The following is a 21,250-nucleotide window of genomic DNA, read 5'->3' as shown; positions in this document are numbered from 1 at the left end:
GGTAATTTTTTGGAAGCTACGCTATTGGCTGTATTTGAACTGTTGCAAAGGATGACGGTAATAGTTCACCTGATTAGCGCGTGACAAGTGCCACGCGGTTATTTCATCCAATCAGATCTGCCCGTTTACAACGATTCGAACGAAGTCCAACTTCGCGATGGGAAGTCCCTAAAATGACCTCAGTGGAAGAATCAATACTTACAAGGCAAGCAAACCGTACGCAAGGTCGATTGCATCATCGGCCCAATTCTGTTACAAAGTTCGATGGAAAGATCTAGATTTGTTTTCTCTCTTTCTCATTTCAATGCGCTTTGCTACAGTTCAACCGGGTTGCCTAACTAGGAAGAAAAGTTTCTTCATAGAACATTTAGCGTCTTAACGCTTGTTTTTTGTGTTAATTTTTACAGCTGTTTGTTGAGTAAACATGCGTCACCATTCACGCACCTCGCAGGACCGGAACAACCCTGTTTGACCTCATACACCAACAGCATACTTAGTACCTTGGCTAACCGTAAGGGGGCGTTGTTTCCCAAGTGCGTTTAGGCAGGTCACCTGTTAGAATAGAACGACATTGAAGCTACTTAAAGGACAAGGATTGACTGCTGACTCCTCTAGACCAAAGCTAAGAGTTCGTCATCAAGAGAAACAAACATGGCAAATGCAAACACTAATCTCTATACAGTTGTGGACGAACTTCGGGAACTAGATTTGATATTTGAAAGCGGGTATGATCTAGATGTTGTTGAGAGGGGATACGTTCATAAGCTGATTCACGCCATAACTAGTGAAAATGAGGTTATGGGGTGTGAAGCTTTGAAAAGTCTGGGAGATTTGTACCTGCACAAAGCGAAGATGAACAAAGATAAAGTAGAGAACTTTAACAAGTCCTGTTCCATGTACATAGAACTCATACGACTTTACACAAGTACTGAGGAGAAGCAAGTTGCACAACATCGCATCAAATATGCAGAGAAATGCACGAAACTGGTACACGATCAAGAGAGTATGAAATTGAGTGTTAGGAATTCAGGCAACCCCACATTGGCTTTGTCGATGAGCCTTCACGAAATGGAAAAGAAGACCAGGAGTATGATGCCCTTGATTGAATGTTATACAAAGTCCTTCGTAAAAGCAATCGTAGGTGGAAATAAAAGCCTGGAAATAGAATCGTTGAAGAGCCTTGGAGATTTGTACCTAGAGAACTTGAAGGGAAGGGTTGGCAAGGACGAGGCAGAACTCAACAAACCGACTGGACTGTACCGAGCGGCGCTGGACCGCTGTGAAGATTCAGATGGCAAAGAAACACTGAAGCACCGCATCGAGTACGCGGAGAAAGTCAAGGTTAGATTAGATATTTTCCCCTCATATGAAATGCCTTTTGTTTCACATATCATATTTTGGCGTGTTACAAAGGTATGTTGATAAGACGCCTGCCTTATTTGAGTGATCAAAAGTATAAATGGTTGTATATTACATTGATGATTTGGAATGTATAGTTTACATAATTATTGTTTGTTCTTATATGCTACTCGAATATTGCAATTGTCTACAAAAATGACCTAAGTCTGCATCTTTGTAAAATTTTGATTCTTGCAGACAGGGTACCTGGACAGGGCAGAACGAAAATTTGCAGCTGCGCTCAAGTCCGTCCATTTCAAAGGTGAGTGTTTTGATGCACATCTTGCAATTATAGAGGCTTCCTTTTTTCTAGATAAGCGAAATAAAATACAAAGGTTAGTTTCATATACCACACTCTTTGTCTACAAAATAACTGACGAATACGATTACGTCAATTTTTAACACGTAATCTTTATTTTGTGCAGATTCCAAAGCAAGTCATCACTGGAAGGAGGTAGAGCCCCTATGCAAGTTGAGCGATGTCTACTTGAAGAAAGGAATGCAGTCAAAAGACGGAGGAGATTTCACCAAGGCTGCAGCACTCTGTAATGCAGCAGTGGTCAGAGCAAGGACGGAAAACAGAGAGGGCATCAGACAAAAAATTCAGGAAATAACCCATTCTTTTGTTAACCACGTGCTGAGTATCGGACAAACGGTATTCAACGATGAGGTAGAGAAACACAAATCGATGTTAATGGACTGCCGTGGCTATGTGGAGGAAGAGATCAAAAGAATAGAGCAACAGATAGATCCGTATTGCCTTGATGATGACGATCCAAACATTATAGAAGTAGAGAAGAGGAGAGTGGAAGCAATCAAAACCTTGTTTGACACTATTGTTCATCAGCGAAGAACATTCATAGCTGGCCTTGTAGATGAGTGTATGGAGGTAATGCGTCCCCCTCCCTGCAAGTACGCCATGATAGGTCTGGGTTCACAAGCCACGGGACTAGCAACACCATACTCCGATTTGGAGTTTGCCATTCTGATAGAGAAGGAAACAGAAAACAGTGTAAAATACTTTCACAATCTCACGAATTATCTACATCTCAAAGTGATCAATCTTGGGGAAACCATTCTCCCGGCCATGGCGATCAAGTCTCTCAATGACTTCGAGTCAGATAACGAGCTAGACAACTGGTTCTACGACTCTGTAACGCCGCATGGTTTTTCGTTCGATGGAGCCATGCCACTTGCATGTAAAACCCCACTTGGCAGAGGGAAAACGTGCCTCCTTATCCGTACACCACGTGACATGGCCAAAGTTCTGGAAGATGACGTTATGCACCATTTGAAGAAAGGCTACCACCTTGCGAGTGTGTTGGGAAATGTGTCCTTGATTACTGGAGAGCAAGGTCTAGTCAATGAGTACACGGTTGCATGGAATGAGCAACTTAGACAAAATGAACAGAATATTGCTAGACAAATAGCAGCTGCTATGTTGAAGGAAAATAGTACAACATTTGAAAAACAGGATCCAACTGCCAGGATTCTGGATGTGAAGAAAGAAATCTACCGCTTTTCAAGTCTTGCAGTGTCTTGTTGGGCACTACTTTGTGACATACAACCGACCACAATCTGGGACACAATTCAGAACATGCACATACAGGGAGCCATCAATGACAAAAACGCGCATCACTTGATGGTGCTGGTCAGCATTTCAGCAGAACTGAGGCTGCGGACTTACATGAACAACCGAGGCCAAGTGGAAAACATGTCAGTCTTATCGTCAATGTCAGTCAATGATGACATTGCAAACAAAGCAGAGAAAGTTTTTTACTTCTCAAACATGAAACAGCTCATGAGATACTACTACACGGCAACGCCATTGAAGTCTTTCGTTTCGCAACTAAGCAATCGTCACCCACTAGAAGAGACCTTGATTCTATTCGACAACTCTTCAACACTACAAGCAGATGTATATAGAATTCTGTGCGACTACAAAAATGAGAAGAAATGCATTGAACAGGCACTTCATAAAGAGCGATCAAAGGATGGTAAGGGTGCGATACATTATGACATAGCCGCGTTACTTAACAAGTTGGGCAACGCCTTGCAGAACATCGGTGACACGAAAAATGCTATTATCCATTTTGAAAATTCACTACAGATGTTGCGGGGTATCTGTGGTGATAACACTGCACATCCTAGTATCGGCACTTTACTAAACAACTTGGGTGCCGCCTGGAATGACATTGGTGATCAGAGAAAGGCCGTCAGCTACCATGAACAGGCTCTACAGATTAAGAGGAGTATCTATGGTGAGGGCAATGCACATCCTGACATCGCGTCATCACTTAACAACTTGGCTAACGTCTGCAAGCGCCTTGGTGATTGCAGAAAGGCCGCCAGCTATCATGAACAGGTACTACAGATGCAGAGGAGTATCTATGGTAAGGGCACTGCACATCCTAACATCGCCTCGTCACTTAACAACTTGGGTATTGCCTGGAGGGACCTTGGTGATCACAGAAAGGCCCTCAGCTATCATGAACAGTCACTACATATGAGGCGGATTATCTATGGCGAGAGCACTGCACATCCTGACATCGCCGACTCTCTTAACAACTTGGGTGCCGCCTGGAGTGACCTTGGTGATCACAAAAAGGCCGTCAGCTACTATGAACAGTCACTGCAGATGAGGCGGATTATCTATGGTGAGAACACGCCACATCCTGACATCGCGTCGTCACTTAACAACTTGGGTACCGCCTGGAGCGACCTTGGTGATCACAGAAAGGCCGTCAGCTATCATGAACAGGCACTACAGATGAGGAAGAGTATCTATAGTGAGAGCACCGCACATCCTGATATCGCCAACTCACTTAACACCTTGGGTGTTACCTGGAGGGACCTTGGTGACCACAGAAAGGCCGTCAGCTGTTATGAACAGTCACTACAGATGATGCGGAGAATACATGGTGAGAGCACTGCACATCCTAACATCGCCGGATCACTAAACAACTTGGGTAACGTCTGGAGTGACTTTGGTGATCACAGAAAGGCCATCAGCTATCATGAACAGGCACTACAGATGAGGCTGGGTATCTATGGTGAGAACACTGCACATCCTAACATCGCCCAGTCACTCAACAACTTGGGTACCGCCTGGGGCGACCTTGGTGATCACAGAAAGGCCGTTAGCTATCATGATCAGGCACTACAGATGAGGCGGATTATCTATGGTCAGAGCACTGCACATCCTAACATCGCCCAGTCACTCAACAACTTGGGTACCGCCTGGAGCGACCTTGGTGATCACAGAAAGGCCGTTAGCTATCATGATCAGGCACTACAGATGAGGCGGATTATCTATGGTGAGAACACTGCACATCCTAACATCGCCCAGTCACTCAACAACTTGGGTGCCGCCTGGACGAACTTTGGTGATCACAGAAAGGCCGTCAGCTATTTTGAACAGTCACTACAGACGAGCCGGATTATCTATGGTGGGAACACTGCACATCCTGACATCGCCGACTCACTTAACAACTTGGGTAACGCCTGGAGGAACCTTGGTGATCACAGAAAGGCCGTCAGCTATTATGAACAATCACTACAGATGAGGCGGATTATCTATGGTAAGAGCACTGCACATCTTGACATCGCGTCGTCACTTTACAACTTGGGTAATGCCTGGGGTCTCCTTGGTGATCACAGAAAGTCAGTTAGCTATCATGAACAGGCACTACAGATGAGGAAGAGTATCTATGGTGAGGACACTGCACAGCTTGGCATCGCCGACTCACATGACAGCTTGGGTGCCAACTGGAGTCAGCTTGGTGATAACAAAAAGGCCGTCAGCTGTTTCGAACAATCACTACAGATGAGGAGAAGAATCCATGGTGAGAGCACGGCACATCCGGACATCCACCTGTTACTTCAACTCTTGTATCTTTTCTATTGTTTGCTTGGTGATCACAGAAAGGCCGCCTCCTACTATGCTCAGGCGACACGGATGAAGCAGACGCTTGATGAAACTGAGAGACCCTGACATTGTTACTCTCCTGGAGAACTTTGTGTCTCCTTGAACTTCTTTACGTTCAATAGTTTACTGAAAGAGTGACTAATATTGGAAAATCTGAATAATTGTAAGTGGTATGTCGTATGCATATCAATTGTGTATGTTTGTGTTTCTGTATATGTATGGACCCTGGAAAATTAGCCCCCTGCCGGGGTAGATGGTATCACCAGAAACTTAAGTAAACTGTATAGAAAGCATTTGAACAAAGCAGTTTGATATAAAGATTTTTGTGAAATGAAGGATATGTTTCAAGACGAAAGCAAACAGCTATGTATTTGTTTGGTATAACTTTGTTGTCACACTTTTGTTTCGTCCCTTTTTAATGTTGCAACTTCCAACATTGCCATATACGTTAAGGCCATGTTGAGTCGATTATATGGAGGACATCCTCTGGAAACTCAAAAACTGATGCGAGCGTGTGAAACATGCATTTATGAAGAAGTATAAGAGGTCAGGAAGGTTAAGAAAATGACTAAACATAAGGTTTAATGAAGAATATAATCTTAATTTTTGTTTTTTTGTATCTTCTTTTTGACTTTGGAGTTGACTTTCGTATTCTACAACATAAGTATTTATCCGTTTCCGATATCTTTAGGACACATATTTCCTTATTTTGCAGCTGCTGATTTGTACGATCTACATTTTGGTCGAAACCTTTTTTGGAAACGGACGAAAATTGATGTTATCCATATAATCGCATCAACGTGGCCTAACTCTCAACACAATAACTCGAAAACTTGAATTTGATCATATATCTCCATCATAACCTTTTCAATTGCATTGTATTACCTATCATAATTCACTGCTCTTTACAAAGATACTCTCTCTGACTGTATTCTTGTATTCTTCCTTTGCAATAGTGGTACCCGGAACGTCGTACCTGCGATGGGGGTTTTATCCATCATGACAGCGCCGTGCGTTTGAGATAAACCGGATGCAATAGTTTGAATATATAAATTCGTGGTCACATACCTCGTAGGTACATCGTACGATGGGGTTTGTAAGTGTACCAAGGTCAATCTCAGGTCAATCGCACGTAATAGTAGCCATCGCCGAGCGTCATGCGATGAAGAAGAACCTGCTTCGAAGGTAGATTTTCCACGAGTCAGATCCAGTACCACGCGCAGGTGATGCATATAACTGTTTGATGGCTGTGTACACGTGGATTCATATTTAAATCAGACCTCAGTCCTATCTCTATAAGCCCATTCACGGTTCCGACTACGCATGTGCAGTGTCAAACGTAAAGACCCCCTAGACGTAAACAAAACCCGTCGTTGTTATGCAAATCTAGACAATATCGAGACGAGCACAGTGTACAAGCCAGGGGCCTTCACCTTTGACACTGCACATGCACATATCATGGGTGTTCCTCATCGATTATAAATCATACCAGTTGATCATCTTCTCTACCCAAATAACAGTTTGTCCAAACTATGAGCTTACTACAGAAGGTCATGCTAACATTTATAATAAGTTATGCAAATAAGGTCATTATTAGCATAATTCAATTCAACGATGTTCAGATTCACATAACTTCCGAATGCCATAAGTACGAAATTGCCGTCATTTACTAGTACGGAATTATAGTAGTTTCTCATTAATTATGCAAATTAGGTCTTCATTTGCATATTTCATATCCATCAAAATTCGTCTCTTCGTCCGTTTTAAAAAGTCAGATTTGAATTGTCATATCATGGAACACATCGAGGTTTTAAAATTGCCCCATTAATTATGCAAATTAGGGTCTGATCTGCATAATTATCGTCTTATCATACACATCATCACTCAAGCTATCTACATACCATAAATCTTGACCATCCATCAAACCCTGCTTGAGTTATTCCCTTTCAAAGCCTGCTCCTGCAGTTCCAAATAAGGCCGCTAGGGGGCCCAAACCTATGCCACTTACTCTCTGTGCAAAGAGCTATCTACCACGATAAAATCAGGACCATAGCATGTCCAGAACCAGAGATATCGAAACAGGACTTTCCGCTGCAGTATCGTCACAAGTCACCCAAAATCTAAAAATTTCTACGTCTCATCAAGACCTGCCCACATACCAAATATCAAGACAATCCATCCAAGCCTTCTTGAGCTATGCTGGTCTTTTACATACATTATAACACTCACTCACACACATACACATTCACATATTACTCGCATGAAAGCTCATCTGTGTTGTAGGAGTACCTGTTGGAAACGTTGTAAGCTTTATTACAACGCAACAATGAATTTTCGGTTGGATCTCAAACCCTCATCAGATGTTCGAGTCACTGCGATCAACACCGGAAACGTGATGACGTCAGGAGTAAATCGAAAGCAGCGGGCAGACGGAACCTTCCGCCGTCACGGTTTAGAGAGGGTTGGTGGACCCTGATGTAAATCGCCTCCTTCACACCCCTCACAAAGTAGTCCTGTTCCGTATCCAAGATGCTTGTTTGTATTGGACCACCCAATTGCTGTTTCTTATTGTTATTGTAATTGTCTATGTCAGTTGTAATTTTTATTTTCAGAGGTGATGTTTGATATTAGCTACTGCTAGAGTGCATCACCTCTGTGTCCTGCGTAGTCTTCTGTTGTTTAATAAAAGATGCACACCTTATCAAGCGTAACTGTATGTCCTGGGGTCACTCTATATATACATATATACTATATATACAATATGAGTGTGGGTTTCAGATTCGCAACCTGTCATCCACCCTAAACAAATCCACGCGAAGGCTACCGTGTCAACCCTCCTCACTCAGGTGTAGGAACTGACACGGTAATCATACTCAAATATCTGTATTTGTATCTCATTCTGTACTGTATATGTAAATGTATCTGTATCTGAATACGAATAAAGATCAAGAGGTGATTGTCACACATACTGTATATACAATATATGCACGACCTCATCATTATCATCATCATCATCATCGGTCATTATAATTAGTAGCCATTGCAGTGATGGCCTCTGGGCTCAGGTCACCTTCAGCATCCCCCAGACGAACCATTTCTTTTATCGGGACCAAACATTAAACCAAACACATATGGCTAAAGCGCCCCCTAGATGTTTTGACATGATCAACAAAATCCACCGAGTACATGTCAGTGTTCAAAGTGCAGTGCTATTTGATTTAACGTCAGGATGTCAAATACATTACGTCACTTTGTGTACAATTAAATCTACTAAATGTAAATGCATAGAGTCTACTACGAATAGATATAGCTGATACACTGTATAACAAGATTGTACTGCTACTTGGAACACTACACCAACTAAACTAAAGATCTAACGTTACTAGAAAAATAAGTTTTAGATTTTGTATTCCTTAACCCTTTGGTCAATGGACTAGTCCAGACTCATGGAAACCCCCCTTCCCTAACACCCTACATGGTATAAAAGCTGCGGGTACACCTGGGGACTTCCTCTTTTGCCGGTGCCTGTTCACAAGTTGAGACCGTTAGTTCTTCCATTAGCCAGCGAGCAAAGTGTGCAATTATGATATACATATACGCAGACAAGTGTACGGTAAAAGGTGCCGTTATACACGCTTTACATGACGGCAGCCCAAATCTGACAAGACTGAACAGGTGAGTACGTTTGATGCACCTTTATCTAAGCCGTGCCGAAGCAATGTTTCAGTGCTTTGATACTTCTCTTGCTTGTAGTTTTATACCACAGCTGTTGAACGGGCTAATGTATAAGACTGCAAGGAAGCGCCACAGTCGCCGCGGCAACCTAGATCTATGCAACAAGTAGCCTCCACCAGGCCTTCCTAGCTATGGACAGAAGAATTTAGCAAATACAAGGTGAATAATTGACCAGGGGAGTGAACTCCCCGTAACATTTCTGAGCGTCAAATGTTACCATATGGTGGCCAAACTCCCCTGGCAAGTTACTCTCCCTGTTTGGCTAAAGGTTACTATTTCTCAGCCAGCGTAGTTAGTTAGTCTAGAGGAGACTATGCAAGAAGTACGTAAACTGCAACCTGTCATGGATATAAGTTCAGTACAACATGGCACGATGGTGTAACAGGGTAGTTTTAACAGTTAACCGTTTGTACTAGGGTGTTCCTAGATACCAACAAACACTAAGTGCAGGTTGGGGATTTTTTTTTAAATGAACACAGAGTTATTTTAGTTTTTGGAAGATAGCCATCGGTTGTTTAAAACGTTGCAAAGTATGACGTAATATTTTACATGACTCGCGCGTGATCTATGTCACGTGGTTATTTCATCCAATCAGAGCTGCCCGTTCACCACGATTCGATCGAAGTCCAACTTCACGGTGGAAAGTCCCTTTTGACTCCAGTGGAAGGAACAATAGCCAGTGATAAGACAATCTCTCGCTTGCGCTGCAACCAACCAATTTGACAGCGCGCTGAACGAATCTTTTTACGCTTGATGTGTTTTGTTGTCTTTTCAGTCATACTTTAACATTTTACATAGCATTTCAATTATAAAGTCAAGGGCTACACAAATCCAGTTCAGGTCGTCAAGTGGAATGGGTAATTTATTGGAAGCTACGCTATTGGCTGTATTTGAAATGTTGCAAAGGATGATGGTAATATTTCACCTGACTAGCGCATGACCAGTGTCACGCGGTTATTTGATCCAATCAGAGCTGTCCGTTCGCCACGATTCGAACGAAGTCCAACTTCGCGGCGGGAAGTCCCTTTAAAGGCACCCAGAGTATTTTATGAGGCTCGAAAACTGGAAATATTCTAGTTGCTGTAATCTTTATTAAATTGACATATAATGCCACCGTTTACCACATTTGCGTGCGGATTTCTTATCACAAGTGCTGAAAAGCGGCACAAAAAAGCTACATGGTGATCTTTTAGTTTCACGCGCCTAGTGTAAATAGACCGATATCATTGCCCCGCCCACCTCCGTCAAAATGTAGAAATGCAAAATTAAAACATAAAAATGCAAATATTTGACGGACATGCAGTCACTCTCTTATTGGTTGAACCGCTAATTGTGATGGACAGTCAGGATCAGTCATTTTACGCTTGGATTTTCTATCAGTTCTCACCACACAACGACATCGTACCTTTGCTCCTTTAATGTCGGTATGTAATGGTAAAGTGTTATTGAAACATACTATGTGTAGGAATGACTAGAAATTTGAGTTTTTTTAGTCAAGTTTCGAGCCCTATAAAATGCTCTGGGTGCCTTTAATCAACCTCCTTGCTTTAATGACCTCAGTGGAAAAAACAATGTTTACAGGGCAAGCAAACCGTACGCAAGGTCGATTGCATCATCGGCCGAATTCTGTTACAAAGTTCGATGGAAAGATCTAGATTTGTTTTCTCTCTTTCTCATTTCAATGCGGCTTTGCTACAGTTCAAACGGGTTGCCTAACTAGGAAGAAAAGTTTCTGCATAGAACATTTAGCGTCTTAACGCTTGTTTTTTGTGTTAATTTTTACAGCTGTTTGTTGAGTAAACATGGACCGGAACAACCCTGTTTGACATCATACACCAACAGCATACTTAGTACCTTGGCTAACCGTAAGGGGGCGTTGTTTCCCAAGTGCGTTTAGGCAGGTCACCTGTTAGAATAGAACGGCACTGAAGCTACTTAAAGGACAAGGATTGACTGCTGACTCCTCTAGACCAAAGCTAAGAGTTCGTCATCAAGAGAAACAACCATGGCGAATACAAACATCAAGCTGTCTACAGTGGTGGACGAACTTCGGGAACTAGATTTTATCTTTGAAAGTGGTTCTGACCTGAACGTTGTAGAGAAGGGATACGGACGTAAATTGATTCACGCTATAAGTAGTGAAAATGTTGTCTTGGAATGTGAAGCTTTGAAAAGTCTTGGAGATCTGTACCTGCAAAAAGCAAAGATGAACAAAGATAAAGTAGAGAACTTCAATAAGGCGTGTTCTATGTACATAGAACTCTTGCGATTTTACACAAGCATTGAGGAGAAGCAAGTTGCCCAACATCGCATCAGATATGCAGAGAAATGCACGAAACTGGTACACGAAGAGGTTTTAAAAGCACGTGCTACGAATTCAGGCAATACTACATTGGCTGTATCGATGACCCTTCTCGAAATGGAAAAGAAGACCAGGCTAAAAGGACATGGTATGATGCCTTTGGTTGAATGTTATACAAATTCCTTCGTGAAAGGAATCATGGAAAGAAATAAATGCCTGGAAATAGAATCGTTGAAGAGCCTCGGAGACCTGTACCTGGAGAAGGGAAGGGTTAAGAAGGACGAGTCAGCATTCACCAAATCAGCTGGCCTGTACCGAGCGGCGCTGGACCGCTGTGAAGAACCAGATGGTAGAGAAACACTGAAGCACCGCATCAAATACGCGGAGAAAATCAAGGTTAGATTAGATATTTTTCCCTCATATGAAATGTTTCACATATCATATTTTGCCGTGTTACAAAGGCATGTTGATAAGACGCCTGCCTTATTTGAGTGATTGAAAGTATAAATGGGTGTATATTACGTTGATGATTTGGAATGTATAGTTTACAAACTGGTTGTTCTTATGTACTACTTGAATATTGTCTACAAAAATGATCTAAGCCTGCATCTTTGTGATATTTTGATTCTTGCAGACAGAGCACCTGGACAGGGCAGAACGAAAATTTGCAGCTGCGCTCAAGTCCGTCCATTTGAAAGGTAAGTGTTTCAATGTACATCTTGCAAGTAGATATGCTTCATTTCTTCTTGACAAGTGAAATACAGAACACAATTTTAGCTTTGAATACCATCCATAGAGTATACTGACTTGCTGAAAAATAAGATTACACTTAATGACACGTGATCGTCATTTGGTACAGATCCGAATGCAGGTCAGCACTGGAAAGAGGCAGAGCCCCTGTACAAGTTGAGCGATGTCTACCTGAAGAAAGGAATGCAGTCAAAAGACGGAGGAGATTTCACCAAGGCTGCAGCACTCCGTAATGCAGCACTGGTGAGAGGAAGGACAGAGGACAGAGAGGGCATCAAACAAACAATCCAGGAAATAACCCGATCTTTTGTACAGCACGTGCTACGTATCAAACAAACGATACCAAACGATGACATAGAGAATCACAAATCGATGTTGATGGAAAGCCGTGGCTATGTGGAGGAAGAGATCAAAAGAATAGAGCAACATATAGATCCGTATAGCCTTGATGATGACGATCCAAACATTATAGAAGTAGAGAAGAGGAGAGTGGAAGCAATCAAAACCTTGTTTGACACTATTGTTCATCAGCGAAGAACATTCATAGCCGGCCTTGTAGATGAGTGCATGGAGGTAATGGGTCCCCCTCCCTGTAAGCACGCCATGGTAGGTCTGGGTTCACAGGCCACAGGACTAGTAACACCATACTCCGATCTGGAGTTTGCCATCTTGATAGAGAAGGAAACAGAAAACAGTGTAAGATACTTTCAAAATCTCACGCATTATCTTCATCTGAAAGTGATCAATCTTGGAGAAACCATTCTTCCGGCCATGGCGATCAAGTCTCTCAATGATTTTCATTCAGGTAACAAGCTAAACTGGTTCTACGACTCAGTAACACCGCATGGTTTTTCGTTCGATGGAGCCATGCCACTTGCATGTAAGACTCCACTAGGCAGAAGTAAAACATGCCATCTCATCCGCACACCACGTGACATGGCCACAGTTCTGGAAGATGACGTAAAGCTCCATCTGAAGAAAGGCTACCACCTAGCGAGTGTGTTGGGAAATGTGTCCTTGATTACTGGAGAGCAAGATCTGGCCAATGAGTACATGGTCGCATGGGATGAGCAACTTAAGACAAATGAGAAGAAAATCGCTAGACTAATAGCAGGCGCGATGTTGAAGGAAAATAGCAAAACATTTGAAGTACAGGATCTAACTGCCAGAATGCTGAATGTAAAGAAAGATATTTATCGCTTTTCAAGCCTCGCAGTGTCTTATTGGGCACTACTTTGTGACATTCAGCCGACCACAATCTGGGAGACAATTCAGAACATGCACATACAGGGAGCCATCAATGACAAAAACGCGCATCACTTGATGGTGCTGGTCAGCATCTCAGCAGAACTGAGGCTGCGGACGTACATGAACAACCGAGGCCAAGTGGAAAACATGTCAGTCTTATCGTCAATGTCAGTCAATGATGACATTGCAAACAAAGCAAAGAAAGTATTTTACTTCTCCAACATACAACAGCTCATGAGATACTACTACACGGCAACGCCATTTAAGTCTTTTGTTTCGCAACTTAGCAATCGTCACCCACTAGAAGAGACCTTGATTCTATTCGACAACTCTTCAACACTACAAGCAGATGTATATAGAATTCTGTGTGACTACAAACACGAGAAGAAATGCATTGAACAGGCACTTTATAAAGAGCGATCAAAGGATGGTAAGGGTGCAATACATTATGACATAGCCGCGTTACTTAACAAGTTGGGCAACGCCTTGGACAACATCGGTGACACGAAAAATGCTATTATCCATTACGAAAAGTCACTACAGATGTTGTGGGGTATCTGTGGTGATAACACTGCAGATCCTAGTATCAGCACTTTACTAAACAACTTGGGTACCGCCTGGAATAACCTTGGTGATCACAGAAAGGCCGCCAGCTATCATGAACAGGCACTACAGATGAGGCGGAGTATCTATGGTGAGAACACTGCGCATCCTGTCATCGCGTCGTCACTTATCAACTTGGGTAACGTCTGCAAGAGCCTTGTGGATTGCAAAAAAGCTGTCAGGTATTATGAACAGGCATTACAGATGATGAAGAGTATCTATGGTGACAACACTGAACAGCCTGACATCGCCACCTTACTTAACAACTTGGGTGCCGCCTGGAGTGACCTTGGTGATCACAGAAAGGCCGTCAGCTATTATGAACAGGCACTCCAGATGAGGAGGATTATCTATGGTGAGAACACTGCGCATCCTGACATCGCCGAGTCACTTAACAACTTGGGTACCGCCTGGAGTGACCTTGGTGATTATAGAAAGATGGTCAGCTATTTTGAACAGTCACTACAGATGATGCGGATTATCTATGGTGAGAACACTGCACATCCCGACATCGCCAAGTCACTTAACAACTTGGGTGCCGCCTGGAGTGACCTTGGTGATCACAGAAAGGCCATCAGCTATCATGAACAGGCACTACAGATGATGCGGATTATCTACGGCGAGAGAACTGCACATCCTGACATCGCCCAGTCACTTAACAACTTGGGTAACGCCTGGAGTGACCTTGGTGATCACAGAAAAGCCGTCAACTATCATGAACAATCACTATATATGAGGCGGATTATATATGGTGAGAACACCGCACATCCTGACATTGCGGCCTCAATTAACAACTTGGGTGCCGCCTGGATTTACCTTGGTGATTATAAAAAGGCCGTCAGCTATTATGAACAGTCACTACAGATGTTGCGGAGTATCAATGCTGAGAACATTGCACATCCTGACATCGCGTCGTCACTTTACAACTTGGGTAATGCCTGGGGTCTCCTTGGTGATTACAGAAAGACCGTCAGCTATCATGAACAGTCACTACAGATGAGGAAGAGTATCTATGGTGAAAGCACCGCACATCCTGACATCGCCAAATCACATAACAGCTTGGGTACCGCCTGGGGCAAACTTGGTGATCTCAGAAAGGCCGTCAGCTATTTCGAACAGGCACTACAGATGAGTAAGAGAATCCATGGTGAGAGAACTGCACATCCGGACATCCATAAGTTACTTAAATTCTTGTATCATGTCTACGATTTGCTTGGTGATCACAGAAAGGCCGCCACCTACAATGCTGAGGCGACACGGATGAAGCAGACGCTTGATGAAATTGAGAGACCCTGAGTCCTGACATTGTTACTCTCCTGGAGAACTTTGTGTCTCCTTGAACTTCTTTACGTTCAATAGTTTACTGAAAGAGTGACAAATATGAAGTCAAATCCAAATAAGATAGAATTTAGTGTTAGTATTTAGACTAGAAAAGTCACATGCTATATTGTTATCAATTGTCTGTCCGTCCTTTCATGTTACATGTACTTGCAATTAGCCTACGGGCAAGAACTTGCAATAAACTTATTATAATCTTGGAAAATCTGAGTAATTGTAAGTGTTTATATACTATAAGTGGTATGTCGTATGCACATCAATTGTGTATGTTTGTGTTTCTGTATATGTATGGACCCTGGAAAATTAGCCCCCTGCCGGGGTAATTGGTATCACCAGAAACTTAAGTAAAGTAATGGCTGTATAGAAAGCAATTGAACAAAAAAGTTTGATATAAAGATTTTTGTGAAATGAAGGATATGTTTCAAGACGAAAGAAAACAGCTATGTATTTGTTTGGTATAACTTTGTTGTCACACTTTTGTTTCGTCCCTTGTTACTGTTGCAACTTCCAACATTGCCATATACGTTAAGGCCATGTTGAGTCGATTATATGGAGGACATCCTCTGGAAACTCAAAAACTGATGCGAGCGTGTGAAAAATGCCTTTATGAAGAAGTATAAGTGGTCAGGAAGGTTTAAAAAAGGACTAAACATAAGGTATACTGAAGAATGTATTCTTAATTTTTGTTCTTTTGTATCTTCTTTTTTTACTTTGGAGTTGACTTTTGTATTCTACAACATAAGTATTTATCCGTTTCCGATATCTTTATGGCACATATTTTCCTCATTTTGCAGCTGCTGATTTGTACGATTTACATTTTGGTGTAACGTTAAACCTTTTTTGGAAACGGACGAAAATTGATGTCATCCATATAGTCGCATCAACGTGGCCTAACTCTCAACACGAAAAATCGAAAACTTGAATTTGATCACATATCTCCATTATTACCTTTTCAATTGCATTGTATTACCTATCATAATTCACTGCTCTTTACAAACTTTAAAAGAAACTCTCTCTGACTGCATTCTTCCTTTGCAATAGCGATACCCGGAACGTCGTACCTGCGATGGGGGTTTTATGACAGCGCCGTGCGTTTGAGATAAACCGGGTGCAATAGTTTGCATATATAAAGTAGTGGTCACATACCTCGTAGGTACATCGTACGATGGGGTTTGTAAGTGTACCTAGGTCGATCACAGGTCAATCTCAGGTAATAGTAGCCATCGCCGAGCATCATGCGATGAAAAAGAACCTGCTTCGAAGGTAGATTTTCCACGCGTCAGATCCAGTACCACGCGCAGGTGATGCATATAACTGTTTGATGGCTGTGTACACGTGCATTCATATTCAAATCAGACCTCAGTCCTATCTCTATAAGCCCTTTCACGGTTCCGACTACGCATGTGCAGTGTCAAACGTAAAGACCCCCTAGACGTCAACAAAACCCGTCGGGGCGTTGTTATGCAAATCTAGACAATATCGAGACGAGCACAGTTTACAAGCCAGGGGCCTTCACGTTTGACACTGCACACGCACATATCATGGGTGTTCCTCATCGATTATAAATCATACCAGTTGATTATCTTCTCTACCCAAATAACAGTTTGTCCAAACTATGAGCTTACTAAAGAAGGATATGCTAACATTTATAATGAATTATGAAAATAAGGTCATTATTAGCATAATTCAATTCAACAATGTTCAGATTCACATAACTTCCGAATGTACGAAATGGCCGTCATTTACCAGTACGGAATTATAGTAGTTTCTAAAAATTATGCAAATTAGGGCGTCATTTGCATATTTCATATCCATCAAAATTCCTCTCTTCGTCAGTAAAAAGTCAGATTTGAATTGTCATATCATGGACCACAGCGAGGTTTTAAAATTGCCTCATTTATTATGCAAATAAGGATCTGATTTGCATAATTATCGTCTTATCATACACATCATCACTCAAGCTATCTACATACCATAAATCTTGACCATCCATCAAACCCTGCTTGAGTTATTCCCTTTCAAAGCCTGCTCCTTCAGTTCCAAATAAGGCCGCTAGGGGGCCCAAACCTATACCACTTACTCTCTGTGCAAAGAGCTATCTACCACTATAAAATCAGGACCATAGCATGTCCAGAACCAGAGATATCGAAACAGGACTTTCCGCTGCAGTATCGTCACAAGTCACCCAAAATCTAAAAATTTCTACGTCTCATCAAGACCTGCCCACATACCAAATATCAAGAAAATCCATCCAAGCCTTCTTGAGCTATGCTGGTCTTTTACATACATACACTCACACACATACACATACACATACACACATTACTCGCATGAAAGCTCATCTGTGTTGGTAGAGTACATGTTGGAAAAGTTGTAAGCTTTATTACAACACAACAAGTAAACTCACCATGAATTTTCGGTTGGATCTCCAACCCTCGTCAGATGTTCGATGACGATGAACAACGGAAACGTGATGACGTCAGGAGTGAATCGAAAGCAGCGGGCAGACGGAACCTTCCGCCGTCACGGTTAAGAGAGGGTTGATCATGGTGTGATCATGATGTAAATCGCCTCCTTCACACCCCTCACAAAGTAGTCCTGTTCCGTATCCAAGATGCTTGTTGGTATTGGACCACCCAAGGTAGGTAGGTAGGGTAGGGTAGAGTGCATCACCTCTGTGTCCTGCGTAGTCTTCTGTTGTTTAATAAAAGATGCACACCTTATCAAGCGTAACTGTATGTCCTGGGGTCACTCGATATATACATATATACTATATATACAATATGTGTGTGAGTTTCAGATTCGCAACCTGTCATCCACCCTTAACAAATCCACGCAAATGCAACCGTGTCAACCCTCCTCACTCAGGTGTAGGAACTGACACGGTCATCTTACTCGAATATCTGTATTTGCATCTGTACTGTATATGTAAATGTATCTGTATCTGAACACGAATAAAGATCATGAGGTGATTGTCACACAAACTGTATATACAATATATGCACGACCTCATCATTATCATCATCATCATCATCATCGGTCATTATAATTAGTAGCCATTGCAGTGATGGCCTCTGGGCTCAGGTCACCTTCAGCATCCCCCAGACGAACCATTTCTTTTATCGGGACCAAACATTAATACACATATGGCTAAACGCCCCCTAGATGTTTTGACATAATTACACAAAGTCCACTGAGTACACGTCCGTGTTCAAAGTGCAGTTCTGTTTGATTTAATGTCGGGATATCAAATACATTACGTCACTTAAATGTACATGTGTACGTAAATCCACTAAATCCATGGAGTTTGCTCCAAAAAGATAAAGTTGATACACTGTATGACAAGATTGTGCTACTGCTTGGAACACTACACCAACTAAACTAAAGATCTAACGTTACTAGAAAAATAAGTTTTAGATTTTGTATCCCTTAACCCTTTGGTCAATGGACTAGTCCAGACTCATGGAAACCCCCCTTCCCTAACACCCAAAAATGGTATAAAAGCTGTGGGTACACCTGGGGACTTCCTCTTTTGCCGGTTCCAGTCGCGAGTTGAGACCGTTAGTTGTTCCTCTAGACAGTGAGTAAAAGGTGCCTTCATGATATATACACAGACAAGTGTAACGTAAAAGGTGCCCTTTTACACAGACAAGGCCGCTTCCGTCCTATTTATAGGTGCTGACAGCAACGTAGATATGAGGAGACTGAGCAGGTGAGTACGTTTGACGATGTACCTTTACGTCGTAAGGTCGATTGCATCATCGGCGCAAGTCTGTTACAAAGTTCAATCAAAACATCAAGCTAAGGCAAATTTCTATCGTTAGTTATACCCGTTGTGAGATGGTACAGAGGCAAATGGAGCCGTCATGGACAGACGTGGCCGCTTTCTTTTATTTTTACATGTACTGAGGGCAGCGCAGATCTCACAAGACTTTTAAGATGTGTACGTTTGACGATGTACACGTACCTTGGTCTAAGCCGCTGCGAGTTAATGTTGCAGTGCTTCCCTTGCTTGTAGTTTTATACAATAGCTGCTGTTCGGGCTAATATTTGAGACTGCAAGGAAGCAAGCGATAGCCCTGCAACAGACGCCGCGGCTACCTAGATCTATGCAACAGGTAGCCTCCACCAGGCCTTCCTAGCTATGGACAGAAGAATTCAGCAAATACAGGGTGAATAATTGACCAGGGGAGTGAACTCCCCGTAACATTTCTGAGCGTCAAATGTTACCATATGGTGGCCAAACTCCCCTGGCAAGTTACTCTCCCTGTTTGGCTAAAGGTTACTATTTCTCAGCCAGCGTAGTTAGTTAGTCTAGAGGAGACTATGCAAGAAGTAGGTAAACTGCAACCTGTCATGGATATAAGTTCAGTACAACATGGCACGATGGTGTAACAGGGTAGTTTTAACAGTTAACCGTCTGTACTAGGGTGTTCCTAGATACCAACAAACACTAAGTGCAGGTTGGGGATTTTAAAAAAATGAACACAAAGTTATTTTAGTTTTTGGAAGATAGCCATCGGTTGTTTAAAACGTTGCAAAGTATGACGTAATAATATACATGACTAGCGCGTGATCTATGTCACGTGGTTATTTCATCCAATCAGAGCTGCCCGTACACCACGATTCGAACGAAGTCCAACTTCGCGGTGGAAAGTCCCTCTAATGACCCCGGTGAAAAATCAACACTAGTATTTACAGGGCAATCAACACGCACGCATCGATTGCATCGTCGGCTCAAGTCTGTTACAAAGTCCGGCCAAAAGATCTAGATAAGACCTAACTCTCTCTCGCTTTCCCCCTCTCCCGCGCGCGCGATCAATCAATCGATCAATCAATCTGTCCAAGCGCAATACTTGAAACGAAGCATAATGCTATTTTCTATAACTTGTAATGTTAGTTCTTTGTGGCTTCAATACGGCTCGCTTTTAAGTTTTATGGCCAAGCACACCTTTTCCCCCAGTATTACCTAACGCATAAGAAAGTCAACATACCCCATTTTCAAAATCTTTATCATTATAAATCAGTCACAATAAGTACACTCAACCTTGTTTTAACCTTCTTCCTGTTGCCTAACTCTGTGACCAATAGAGAATGAAGTGCCAAACAGCTACTTCAGTGTGCTAAAGGTTAATTTAAAGCTGTTTGTTGAGTAACCATATGTCACTTTTCACATCCAGCAGGGCCGCCGATGCCTTGTATGACGTCACACGCCAAGAGCATACAACAACAGCAAACTGCACGATAACCCCTCCGTTAGGGGGTGTTCTTGTTTCCCAAACTGCGTCATATGACAAAGTTACTCAAAGACTATCTGAAGGACACAAATTGACTGCTAATTCTTCTGATCGAAGTGAGTAAAAATGTTGTCATTAAGAGAAACAAACATGGCAAATACAAACACTAGTCTCTCTACAGTTGTGGAGGAACTTCGGGAACTAGATTTTATCTTTAAAAGTGGTTCTGATCTGGATTTTGTAGAGAGGGGATACGGACGTAAATTGATTCACGCTATAAGTTGTGAAAATGAGGTCTTGGAGTGTGAAGCTTTAAAGAGTCTCGGAGATTTGTACCTGCACAAAGCAAAGATGAACAAAGATAAAGTAGAGAACTTCAACAAGGCCTGTTCGTTGTACACAGAACTCTTACGATTTTACACAAGTATTGAGGAGAAGCAAGTTGTACAACATCGCATCAGATATGCAGAGAAATGCACGAAACTGGTATACGATCAAGAGATTGTAAAAGCACGTGTTACAAATTCAGGCAACACCACTTTGACTGTGTCATTGGCCCTTCAAGAAATGGAAAAGAAGACTAGGCTAAAAGGACATGGTATGATGCCCTTGGTTGAATGTTATACAAAGTCCTTCGTAAAGGCAATCGTGGGGGGAAGTAAAAGTCTGGAAACAGAGTCGTTGAAGAGCCTTGGAGATCTGTACCTAGAG

General features: G+C 42.3%; 2 protein-coding genes across 2 annotated transcripts; both read left to right on the top strand.

Moving 5' to 3' along the window:
* Window positions 1–1,068: 1,068 nt before the first annotated feature.
* On the top strand, window positions 1,069–5,392 carry LOC136420959 (uncharacterized). The gene is made up of 3 exons (XM_066408100.1): window positions 1,069–1,341; window positions 1,597–1,660; window positions 1,824–5,392. The coding sequence occupies exons 1-3, from the start codon at window positions 1,069–1,071 to the stop codon at window positions 5,390–5,392; spliced, it is 3,906 nt and encodes a 1,301-aa protein (XP_066264197.1).
* A 6,478-nt stretch (window positions 5,393–11,870) lies between these two features.
* Window positions 11,871–15,260, top strand: LOC136421005 (uncharacterized). Its single transcript, XM_066408151.1, has 3 exons — window positions 11,871–11,876; window positions 11,998–12,061; window positions 12,223–15,260. Exons 1-3 carry the CDS (start codon window positions 11,871–11,873, stop codon window positions 15,258–15,260), a joined length of 3,108 nt encoding a protein of 1,035 aa, XP_066264248.1.
* Window positions 15,261–21,250: the final 5,990 nt, after the last annotated feature.

The sequence above is a fragment of the Branchiostoma lanceolatum genome, chromosome 15 (genome assembly GCF_035083965.1).
Source record: "Branchiostoma lanceolatum isolate klBraLanc5 chromosome 15, klBraLanc5.hap2, whole genome shotgun sequence".
In the NCBI taxonomy this organism is placed as follows: domain Eukaryota; kingdom Metazoa; phylum Chordata; class Leptocardii; order Amphioxiformes; family Branchiostomatidae; genus Branchiostoma; species Branchiostoma lanceolatum.
Note: the sequence above shows the minus strand (reverse complement) of the source record. Positions and strands in the feature narration are given on the sequence as shown.

Excerpts from the sequence above, each read along its gene's own strand:
- LOC136420959 (XM_066408100.1), top strand. The coding sequence starts at position 1,069 with ATGGAAAAGAAGACCAGGAGTATGATGCCCTTGATTGAATGTTATACA. Across the intron at positions 1,342-1,596 it reads AGTACGCGGAGAAAGTCAAG|ACAGGGTACCTGGACAGGGC; the intron begins GTTAGATTAGAT and ends TGATTCTTGCAG. Across the intron at positions 1,661-1,823 it reads CAAGTCCGTCCATTTCAAAG|ATTCCAAAGCAAGTCATCAC; the intron begins GTGAGTGTTTTG and ends TATTTTGTGCAG.
- LOC136421005 (XM_066408151.1), top strand. Across the intron at positions 12,062-12,222 it reads CAAGTCCGTCCATTTGAAAG|ATCCGAATGCAGGTCAGCAC; the intron begins GTAAGTGTTTCA and ends CATTTGGTACAG.